Below are 11,453 nucleotides of genomic sequence, written 5' to 3'. Positions count from 1 at the left end.
TAACAGTCAGGAACTGGGTCAAGGACTAGGGGAGCAGGCCCCAGCTGTGGCACAGATAATGCCCTAAGGAATCATGAGCTTGTGAGGCCCTAAGCCAGGGGAGCCTTCAACCATAGGACTAGCTGATGGCTGGAGGGGAGGGGGAAGGAGATGAGAAATGGAGGAGAGAGAAGGGAGTAGGAAGGGAAAGAAAGGCAGAGAGGAGATGGAGGTGTAGAAAAGAGAGGGATGAGGGGGAAAGGAGGGAGGAGAATAACAGGGAGAAGAGAGGAAGGGGATGAAAAAGAGAGGGAAGGGAGATAGGAAGAATACAGGAATGGAAAAGAAGGAGAAGGAAGGGAGTGTTGGTGGGATAGGGGAGGGGCAGGTTTCAGGAGACAGGGCACACCTGGTGTAATTTGTAATAGAGTCCGCAGGCATTGCACACGGGGTCCCCACTGGCATTCCTCCGCCACAGTGTCGTGGTAGTTGTCTGGCAGTTGGTGCACTGGGTACCTGCCCGCTTGCTGACAATCTGGGGGCAGCAAGAATGTGAGGGTCAGTGCACTGGTGGGTGGAGGACCCAGGAGGTGAGGGTCAGGGTGCAGGCAGGGCTTCCTGGACAAGGCGTAGACTGAGGGTTCTCTAAGGGGCGAGGGCATGGCCTCCTGTCCCGGGGCTTTCCAAATGGCGTGGGGTGCTTCATCAGTGGTTCTCAGCGTTGGCAGACATTGGACTCACTCAGGGAGTCGAAAACAATCCTGATGCCCAGGCAGCGCCCCAGACCAAGTAAATCAACCCGTCTCGGGAGGGCCCCACGGTGATCTCAGTGTGTAGGCAAGGGTGAAAACTGCTGTGCAGGGAGTGGACGGCGTGCCTGCTTGCAGCCCGAGGGTGGGCTGAGGGTAGACACTGCTGTACAGAGCTGGGTTCCTGAATGGATGGGGCAGGGAGGGGGGATGTGGGTTCTCATAGAGTGTGAGGACAGAGATCCCTGCCCGGAGTGAGAACAGAGTACCTGGGTTAGGGGAGATGGGCCTGGGGTCTTACCAGGCGCTTTTTGGGCCGGATGAGGGGCCTGTTTTGCCCATTCATCTTGTGATAGAGGCCACAGGCATTGCACAGGTAGTGGCCTGTCCTGTCTCGCCGCCACAGTGGAGTGGCTGTCGCTCCGCAGTTCACACACTCCCTGGCCTCTGGTGAGGTGGACGGGGGCAAGAGGGAACCATGCTCAGCCCAACATTGCCTTGGACCCCATCCCCTCCTCAACCTCCCTGTCCCTTTGGGGGAGCCTCACCACAGGTGGCCAGGGGCAGTGTTCCACGAAGCTTGGGGGAGGAATAGGCTGCTGGATTGAGGGGGCTTCCGGTGGGAGAAAAGAAGTTATTGGGAAAGTCAGGGCCCCCATAGGCAGTGCTGGGGACAGGGATGGATGAAGGCACTGCAGGTCCCAGTGTCAAGAGGTCTGGACTCAGTCGCTCTGTCTTTAACGTTCTCTAGGAAACTGCCTTTTCCATCCGGATCTTCTGAGGCCTGGGGTGGGGAGTCCTCGCGGGTGGGGCACACAGTGGATGGAGGGTAGAGCCCAGTCTTGCCATAGGCCCAGCTGGTGTATGGTGAGCCCCCTGGGATTCCCTCCATACAGTTGAGCAGTGGGTACACCTGAAAGACTGTTAGGGGGTGGGGATGGGAAGGAAGAAAGAAGGGGACAGAAGGTCTGAAGCCATCCTGCTTTCAGGATGCAGTGATTCCCAACAGCCCCACATGGTGGCCAACCTTCCCACCTTCCCATAGATTGCCAGAGCAGCTGCTGGCCATTGGGTGACTCCTGGGTCTGAGTCCCACTGGTCACTCTGGTGGCAGCTGCAGTCACCAGCAGCCCTTTCCCAATGGGCTTTGAGCATAACTTTGTGGAGCCCCATGGGCCACTCAACTAGGACCCCCCCTCCCCCACTTACACCGTTCATTCCCGATGTGGTGGGTTGAAGGTGATGGACAGTCCCGGGTCTGCACATAAGTGGGGAAAGTGGTCCACATACCTCATGAAGGCTTCTGGCCATTTCCAAGATGGCATCTTTGTGCAGTTCTACCCTAGCCAAGGGTCTCCATGGCAACCCCAGCCACAGTGTGGAACCCTGCCAGGAAAATCACCCAAAGGAGTTACCTGGGGAGTGTCTGTAAGCCTCAGCATCCCTGTAGTAGGCCAGTGCAGCAGCTGCAGCCGAGGCGGTGTTTGGGGCAGTGGAGGAAGCTGCTGCATCCAAGCCTTCAGGCCCAGAGGGGAAGAAGACCCCTGATTCTGGTAGTGAGGACACCAGGGCAGGGTCCACAAACTGGGGTAGGGGCTCAGAGGTCCCCAGGGCCCCTAGGCCAGGGAACTCCATAGGGCCTCTGAGGTTTGACCTGTGAGGACAGGAGGGGTCCTCAGACACTGAAATCATTCCCCTTTCCTCTCCTCTCCTCTCCACACCCTCTTTCCTCCTTTCTCCTCCCACTCCATCCACTCAATCTTTATATCCCTCCTTTCCATCTCTGTAGGTCCCTTCTCCCCCTCCCTCCTCTCTTTCTTCCCTTACTACTCCTACCTCATCTCTCCCTAGTCTTCTTCTCAATCCTCTAACTCCCCATCCTCCTCTCCTTTCCCATTCTCCTCCCCTTCTTGCCTCATTTGTTTTTTCTTCTTCCCTCTTCCTCTCCCTCCTACATTCCCTTCTCTTCCTCCCTCCCTTTCCTTCTCTTCTTCCTCCTTCTCCCTTTCTTCTCTTCCCTCTCCCTCCTCCCTCCCTCCCATCTCTTCTTTTTCCTCCTCTCACTCAACTTCCCTTCTTTCTTCTCTCCTCTCCCCTTCTTCCTTCTCTTTCCACTACTCCTTCTTCCTCCTCACTCTCCCCCCCCTTCCCCTTCTCCTCTTCCTCTCCCTTACCCCCTCGTCCTCTCTCCCTGGTCCCCTTTCTCTTCTCTCCTTCTATCTCTTCCTCCTTCTCTCCTCTCCTCCCCCTAAACCACCTTCTATCCCTTTCCCCCTTTCTACATCTCCTCTACTCCTCTCTCCTCTCCTCCTTTTTCTTCATCCTCCTCTCCCTCTCTTTCTGTTCATCTTTTTCTCTCTGCTCATTTTTTCCTCCTGTCCTCCTCTTCCTCTTCCTCTTCCTCTTCTTCCCCTGCCCCCATCTTCCCTTCTCTCCCCCTCTAGAGGAGTCTGGGTTGGGTGGGATGGAGTGTAGAATTAGAGTTCCATGAACCCCTTGGTCACCCCCTTGGACCTGGGGGTTCACCCTCTTATGCTCCCCAGTTTCATCCCTATCTACTGCATCTTGCCTTCTGACTTTCTCAGAAACCCCAAGGTTTCCGGTTTGACTCCCCCTCCCCCACCTCAGTTGCGTCTGCAGAGAGAGTTCCTCCCTGATGGGGGGGTCAGTACCTCCCACTGCTTATCTCTGCCATCCCCGCCCAACTTTTGAAATCACCCCAAGGCCACTGGCTTCCTCTGAGAAGGGGGACAGGTGGGAGGTGTTCCCTTTACCCATACCCACTTCCCTGGGGAGGCTGGCCCTAGTTCTGCTTTCTGCTTCCTTCAGCCCCTACCATCCTCAGGCCTCAGTTTCCCCATTTGCCAGATAGGAGGTGGTCACAGGGCCAAGCTAAGACATGTGAGATGGCAGCTTGGTCTATGCCCCTTTGCCACTATACTTCTCTGTGTGTATCACTGTCTCCCTGGGTCTTTTTCTGTAACACTGTTTCTTTGCTCTCTGTATTTCATATCATTTCTATGCTACCATAATATATATTGCTTTCTTTCTCTACTTTTATAAATGTCTAGTGGTTTTCTCTCGCTTTGTCTGTCTTTCTGTATCTCTATCTCTATGATTGTTTCTCTCCATCTTTCTCTCTGTCTTTTTAAAAAAATTTTATTGTTGAAAGTTTTACATAGTCTCCTTTCCCCCCGCATTGACCTCTCCCTGCCCACTCCCACCCCCAGCACAAGCTCTCACCCCACTACTGTCCTTGTCTATTGGTCGTGCTCATATGCATGGATACAAGTCCTTTGGTTGATGTCTTATTGCCCCGTCCCCTGCCTTCCCTCTGAGTTTGATGTATCTCTCTGTCTTTTTTTTAAATATGTTTTTATTTATAAGAGAGAGAGAGAGAGAGAGTAGAGAGAGAGAGAGAGAGAGAGAGAGAGAGAGAAACATTGACTAGGGAATTGAACTGGCAATCCCTCAGTACATGGGACAACACTCAGCCAACTGAGCCACAGCGGCCAGGGCTGACTCTGTCTTTTTATCTCTTTTTGTTTCTCCTTTTCTTAGTTTTCTTTGTATCTTTTTCTCTTCTCTCTCCCTCTCTACTCATATCTACATCTTTCACATTCTGTCTCTTTCTGCTTGTTTGTCTCTCCCTGCTTTCTCTCTGGGCCCTCTGGCCTTATTTCCATATCTGTTTTATTATCCCCATATCCCGGACCAGACCCCACTGCACACAGCTCCAGATGAAGATCCAGGAAACCTACCCTTGACCGTGACTTGTCCTGTGAACCTAAAAGCCTCGTGTCCCTGTCTGTAGACTAGAGTGAGGGAGATAGAATGGAAGGCCCCTTCAAATCCCCTGCTTATGTGAAGGGCTGGGCCCCGGTTGGGGGTTATGCTGGTAAAGAGATGGCCCTGTGGATGTGCCCACAACCAACCTAGACTCCAGGGTCTCTCCCCAGGGAGGGGTCTTGTCTCCTCATTTCAGCCTTCATCTCATTCGTCTCTGTCTCTCCATGATTCTAGTTGTGAGTCTTTCTCTATCCCTCCACCCCCGTTCTTGTCTCACTCTCATTTCTGTTTCCGGGGTCTCCTGCTCTCCTGCTGTCTATCTCATTCTTTCTGAGTCTCTGCTTCTCCTTTCTCTGTATATCTGTGTCTTGCTCTTTTTTCTCTCTTTTATTCCTCTCATCTCTCTCTGTTTCTTCCTCCCTTCTCTCTTTGTCTTCCTGTGTGTCTTTTGCTTTTTGCCTCCATCACCACTGTTCTCTTATTCCCTCATCCTTACCTCACTCCCCATTAACCTCCCTCTGACCCCCTCTGACCCCCCTGCATCTGACACCTTGGCGGGTCTAGGGCTGCCCACTCCTCTCATGGCAGGGGCACCCCCCCCCACCGCCCAGTTATCACTCTCCAGACAGAGATAAAGTTTATCTCAAGGCTGGGGGATATGAAAGCTCCTTATCAGCTGCCCCACTAGAGTAAGTGCTGCCCCAACGGGCAGCAGGCAGCAGGCCGGCACCCTCAACTCTCCCTCGGCCCAGCCCCTCGCCCAGTCCCTCACCCCAGGTAACGTCCCTATTCCAGCCCTCAAGGGAGGGTCCCTCAGGGCTAAAGGGAATAGAGATGGGGTCTGAGGGCAGATGGCATCTTGGGAGGGTTTGAGGGTCAGATAGGGGTTGAGGAGTCCAAGAGGTTTGGGGTATAGCTATGGGGCCTTGGAAATCAGGTACAGGGTTTGAAGAGCAGAGACAACCTTGAAAGGTCACATTTTGCGATCATAAATAGGTTGGGAAAGCAGAGACAAGGTTGAGGATCGGGGTGAAGTTGAGAGAGAGAAAGTTGAGAAGTTAGAGATGTAGTTTGGGGGTCAGAGATGGATTCTGCGTGTCATGGAAAAGTTTGGGGATCCAAGAGTTTTAATGGAGCAGAGATGAAGTTTAGGGGTCAAAGATGGGTTATGGGAGCATAGGAAGAGTTTCAGAACTGAGATAGAATTGGAGTAGAGAAAGATTTGGGGCCAGAGAGACCTGGCGGACAGACTTTTGGGGCCTGAGATGGGGTTTAGGGAAGGCAGACACAAGAATTAATGTGACAGTACAGACTTGAAGAAGTAGACTTGGCGTTTGGGGTGGCAAAGACATTCTGATGAGCAGGCAAGGATTTGGGGGAGACAAATGGTTTGGGGGGATCAGAGAGAAGTCACTGGGAACAAATACAAGGTTTGAGAGTCAGAGATGGGAGTAAGAGGATAGAGCTAAGGTTCGCAGGCCAGAGATAGGTACGGGGGTCAAAGGGAGAAATTAGGGCAGAGGAAAAGATGTTGTAGAGCAGATAGGACTTGGGGAGCAGAAATAGTTGGGGTGGGAGAGTGAGTTTTGGGGGAGAATTTGTATACAGAGACAAGTTCAGGTGAGGGAAAATCAGATTTTGGGCAGAAGTAGGATTTGGGGGATAAAAACCTCTTTTAGGGGCAGAAATGGGGTATGGGGAACATTTAGGGATCAGAGGAACGTAGGAATTTTGGAAGGTGTAGATGGGAGTCAGGGCAGAAAGTAGGGTAGAGGGGTAGGTTTGGGATAGGAATGGGGGTTGGAAAGGCAGAGGTGGTCTGGAGGATCTACCAAGGGATTCAGGGGTGGTAGACACTTTGGGGGCCAGGGGTAGGTTGGGGAACCTGAAGCAGGCTAGGGGGATAGCCTTGAGGTAAGAGGCAGCAGGCCCGGAGTTTGCCTTGCTGGGGACTCTCGGGGGGCTGAGACTGACCTGGGCTGGTTGGTGCAGAGGGTTCAGCTGCTTTGGGGATGTGGCGAGCTCAGTGTGATCCCAGGGGGTGTCCTGCCTGGCCTTGGCCTTTGAGGCTCCCTTCCTCCTTCTCTCCCTCCCTCCCCTCTCCCTCCTCCCTCCTCCCCAGGGAGTGGCTGGTGCAGCAGTGGGTGGGGCAGACCAGGGGAGGGGGCGGGCCTCCTGCTGGTGGGGTACCGCTTGGGCAATGGGGACCCTCCTCCATCCCACCTGCCCACCCCATGGATTCTTGGACCCTGTTTGACTTGGGCTCCCATGGACTTCAGTGTCCAACCAAACAATATGGGCTGAAGCCAAGATAAAATGAAAATAGCAGATGTGGTTTCATGACTCTGCTTGGCTTTTCAGTGAGTGAGTGTAAAGCCCCTACTATGTGCTGGGCCAGGTGTGGGCTGGGCACTTATGTATGTGAGTCTTACTGGCCATAGGAATAGGAGGGGAGTGACTGTACCCATTGTGCATTCAAGAAAAATGAGATTCAGAAAGGTTAAGTAGTATTTAAACCAGAGCCCATGGAACATCTTGACGACCCAGGCCCAGCCCAGGGGCCAGGGCAGGGCTGATGGGAGGCAGGGGCACACTCACTCAGCACCCCACTCAGGCTTACGCCAGCTCTGGCCTGTCCTGGGGCAGCAGATAAGTCTTATCAGATGGAGGCCACGGTGGCTGTTGGCTCCGCGGTAACAGGCTGACTTGGGATGGGAGGCGGAGCTGGGGGGCACCCAGGGACAGCGGCCTCAACTTCTTGCCCGCCATGCTGCTCTGGTGGCGGGAAACGGTTGGAACTAGGAGTTAGTTCCTCTGCCGGTCCTTGAGGAGTGGCATGGGGTGGGGGAAGGAAAGGAGAAATTAGAGGGATAGAGTGAGACACAAATTGAGATGGAAATTGGGAGACTCAGAGAAATAAACAAAGAAACAGAGCTGGAAGGAGGCACAGAAGGAAAGGAGAAAGGGAGAGAGATGCACACAGAGAGAGCCAGAGACAGTTAAAAACAGATAGATAAGCAAAGAGAACGAGAGACAGAGATGGACAGAAGGGAAGGATAAAGTCTGGAAATGACAGAGGCCAACAACAGGTGGAGAAACAGAAGGGAGACAAAGTCGATGCTACAGAGAGGGGCACAGAGACAGAGATGTGGCACCTGGGATACCTTGGGCAGGTGGTGCTGAGGGTGGTGGGACACGGGAATGTGGACTGATATGGACCCATGTGGCCTATGGCTCTGCCCTCAACCTGCTGAGAGGGACACTCAGAGAATCGCTGGGCCTCTGCACCACAATTCCCACCTTCTTGCCCTGTCCTACTTCCCCCGAATAGTAACAGCAGTGACAACAACCAGTGTCTCATGCTATCATAAACTCATGCCTGGCCTGTTCTGAGCACTTTCTCCATATGAAAACATTGGACACATGTGCATAGTTCACAAAGTAGGTGTCCAACTTGGGTCCCCATAGGGAAGCGGGTAAGACTACCCAGTCACGGCCCCAGAACTCCATGGGACAGGGAGCTCTCCTGACCACTCATTCTACAGATGGGGAGACCGAGACACACTGAGGGCAGAGGGCAAGGATGGAGCCCTGGGTCAGTGGGGTCTTCTCACCCATGGACCCACCCTAGAGGGAGTTTCCCATCCTCATCTTGTCCCTCTGGCCTCAGTGTTCTCATATGCAAAATGGGAGTTTTAAGGAGGAAAGAGACCAAGACCATGACTTAGAATTTATTGAGCTACTGCTTTGTGCCACGCCCATGTTGAGCCCTCACTGGTAAGAATGAAGAAAAGACCCAATGACCTAAGTGAAGATGGTTTCAGGACATCCACTCTGGAGCCAGCCCACCCTCATTTATAGACCCCCTGCCACCCACTGGGTGAGTTGCTTTCTGCTCTGAATCTCAGTTCCTCATCTGTAAAGATGGGGTAATAATAGTGGCTACTCCATAGGGTGACGGGGCCACTAAACAAGATTGAATCCATTAAAGTGATTTTAACACACTTGAATCTGAAATCTCAATAACTTAAATATTCTTATTTATTTATTGAGTACCTACTATATGTGAAGGATAGTACTTGGACCTTTTTTATTAGAATTACTACTAATTCTAATATTGATGCTAATAATATGCTGATGCCAATACCAATTCTAATTACTAATACTAATTCTAATATTGATGCTAGCACTAATACTAATTTTAATAATGTAGTACTAATGCTGATTCCAATTTAGCAGTAATACTATTGTTAATACTATTTCTAAAACTAATGATTATTATTCCTCCTAATTCTACCAACAATAATGATGATAATACTGATTTCGATACTTTTCTTAGCATTAATATAATAACAACAGCAACAATGCTTGCCAAGCCACCCCAGGCACTGTGCTAAGTGCTCTCCCTGCATCACAGTAGCCCATTCTCTTCAGGTCCTTGTGTGTAAGGGCATATAATTGCCTCTGTCTTCCAGACTGGAGTAGGCACAGAGAAATGAAGGTGTTCATCCAAGCCCTAGGTTCTTGTCTCAGTTCTGACACTGATTTGCTCATGTTTCCAGGGCAAGCCACACTCTGAACGCAGTTCCTTCACCTGGAAAATGGGCGCAAATCATAGAATCCCCATCAAATATTGTTGAGATGCCACTCAACACAGGGCCTGCCTGGCCCACCATAAATGGTGAGCTCTGTAAAGGTAACTCTCCTCAATGTTAGTATTATTAGAAACAGCAGTTGCAGGGTAGGGGGAGAGGTAGGGAAATCTGTCTTCCAGGGGTAGGGCAGGCTGGTGGCACATCTCACACAAGGATGTGGCTGCTAGACTCATGGCCCATTTCTTCATAACTGGAGGGAGAAAGGGCTCAGGAAGGGAAGTGAAGGGTGGGGAATGGGGGCCTCAGAGCCGTGCCTCCATCAAGAGCTAGAAACTCTAAGGCTCTGAGGCCAGGCCTCCCCCTATTCCCTCCCCCATCCCTGTGGAGGGGGCACAGGCCCAGAAGTCTGCGGCTACAGTTCAGCCAGCAGGGAGGCAGCTGGGAGTGGGCAGATAAGGGAATCAGTGGGGCCAGGCAAGGCTTTGGGGGAGACCCACGAGGGCAGGGCGGGAGGTGGGGGTGAGGGTGGGGGTGGAGTGTCCCAGCCAAGCATCCACTTTGTCAGACCTCCATTTGAGACCAGCCCCAACGTCCTCTCTTCCTTGAAGTCTTCCCTGACTGGTTCCTTCTCTCCTGGCATCTTTCAGGGTTCTAGAGCTTGGTGCCAGCCCATGGCATTTGGACTATTCATGCCTCTTGCAGATTGTGCAGTCCACCAGGACGGGGACAGAACCCCGCCTTATTTACTTCAGATACGTTTAAAAAGGAACAATATTACAGTACAGTTGAAGTCCTTGTGCCAATTCCATCTCCCTTTCTCCTTCCACTGCCTGGAGTTTGGTATTTATCTTCCTCATGATGCTTTTTATTCCATTCATACATATGTATAAACAGTATAGGATACTGGGGCTTGGGGGCTTGTTTTTGAACTTCATATAAATGGAATCATACAGTATGTGCTTCTTTTGCTCAGCATAATGGCTATGACGTTCATCCAGATTGTTGTGTGTATCCATAGTTCATTCATTTTTATTAAGATGTAATTCACATACCATAAAATTCACCCTTTTAAAGTATACATATCAGCGATTAGTCTGTTCACATACAGTTGTGCAGTTATCAACACTGTCAATTCTAGAACATTTTTATTACCCCCAAAAGAAGCCCTGTACCCATTAGCAGTTATTTCCCATTCCATTTCTGCTCTCCCAAGTCCCTGGAATACTAATCTAATTTCTGTCATGGATGTGCCTGTTCTGAACATTTCATATAAATGGAATCATACAATATGAGGAACAGAATTACAGGTAATTCTGTTTAACTTTTTGAGGAACTACAAGAGTGTTCTCCACTGAAGCTGTATGAGGGCTCCAATTTATCCACATCCTTTCCAACACTTGATATTGTCCTGCTTTTTAAAAAATATATTTTTATTGATTTCAGAGAGGAAGGGAGAGGGAGAGAGAGAGAGAAACAGCAATGATAAGAGAGAATCATTGATGGGCTGCCTCCTGTACCTCCCCTAATGAGGATCGAGCCCACAACCCATGCATGTGCCCTTGGCCAGAATCAAACCTGGGACTCTTCAGTCCACAGGCCGATGATCTATCCATTGAGCCAAACCAGCTAGGGCTTGTTCTGCTTTTTTATTCTAGCCATCTTGGCAGGTGTGATGTGCTATTTTATTGTAGTTTTTTGTTTTTAAAATATATTTTTATTGACTTCAGAGAGGAAGGGAGAGGGAGAGATAGAAACATCAATGATGAAAGAGAGTCATCAATTGTCTGCCTCCTGCACACTCCCTACTGGGGATTGAGCCGGCAACCCGCCCTTGCTCGACACAACCACTGAGCCACACCGGCGGGACTCAATATAGTTTTGATTTGCATTTTCCTCATGACTTATGATGTTGAGCTATTTTTCATGTGGTTGTTCACCATTTTCACATCTTCCTTAGAGAAATGTCTGTTCAAATTATTTGCCCATTTTTAATTGGGTTATTTGTCTTTCTATTGTTGAGTTCTAAGAGTTCTTTGGATATTCTGGATGCTAGACTCTTATGGATATATGATTTGCAAGTATTTTTTCCTGTTTGTGGGTTGACTTTTCATTTTCTTGAGAGTTACATTTGAAGCACAGAAGTTTTTAGTTTTAACAAAGCTCAATTTATTTACATTTTCTTTGGTTGCTTATGTTTTAGGTGTCATATTTAAGAAACCATTGCCTAATGCAAGGTCACAAAGATTTATGCCAAAGTTTTCTTATAAGAGTTTTATGGATTTAGGTCTTTGATTTATTTTTTAAAATTTTATTTTTCATATGTTTATTTTCTTTAAAAAAT

At 50.1% G+C, this 11,453-nt stretch overlaps 1 protein-coding gene and 1 long non-coding RNA gene across 3 annotated transcripts in view; one reads left to right on the top strand and one right to left on the bottom strand.

Annotated features, from left to right (window-relative positions):
* The window catches only part of GATA1 (GATA binding protein 1 (globin transcription factor 1)), a 7,245-nt gene extending 642 nt beyond the window's left edge, over nucleotides 1-6,603 (bottom strand). The window contains 6 exon segments of the mRNA XM_006758868.2: nucleotides 389-514; nucleotides 1,030-1,175; nucleotides 1,277-1,472; nucleotides 1,474-1,649; nucleotides 2,144-2,382; nucleotides 6,492-6,603. Coding sequence (XP_006758931.1) covers nucleotides 389-514; nucleotides 1,030-1,175; nucleotides 1,277-1,472; nucleotides 1,474-1,649; nucleotides 2,144-2,363 — 864 coding nt within the window. The 5' untranslated portion in view covers nucleotides 2,364-2,382; nucleotides 6,492-6,603.
* LOC107182310 lies at nucleotides 5,213-10,190 on the top strand. 2 transcript variants are annotated; one of them, XR_001513035.1, is made up of 4 exons: nucleotides 5,219-5,294; nucleotides 8,188-8,397; nucleotides 9,080-9,198; nucleotides 9,760-10,190. It is a non-coding gene; the product is annotated as an uncharacterized LOC107182310 (long non-coding RNA). The 2 variants fall into 2 exon arrangements; XR_001513034.1 differs by lacking the exon at nucleotides 8,188-8,397 and having other exon boundaries at nucleotides 5,213-5,294.
* Nucleotides 10,191-11,453: the final 1,263 nt, after the last annotated feature.

Source organism: Myotis davidii, unplaced genomic scaffold (genome assembly GCF_000327345.1).
Source record: "Myotis davidii unplaced genomic scaffold, ASM32734v1 scaffold855, whole genome shotgun sequence".
NCBI lineage: Eukaryota > Metazoa > Chordata > Mammalia > Chiroptera > Vespertilionidae > Myotis > Myotis davidii.
Note: the sequence above shows the minus strand (reverse complement) of the source record. Positions and strands in the feature narration are given on the sequence as shown.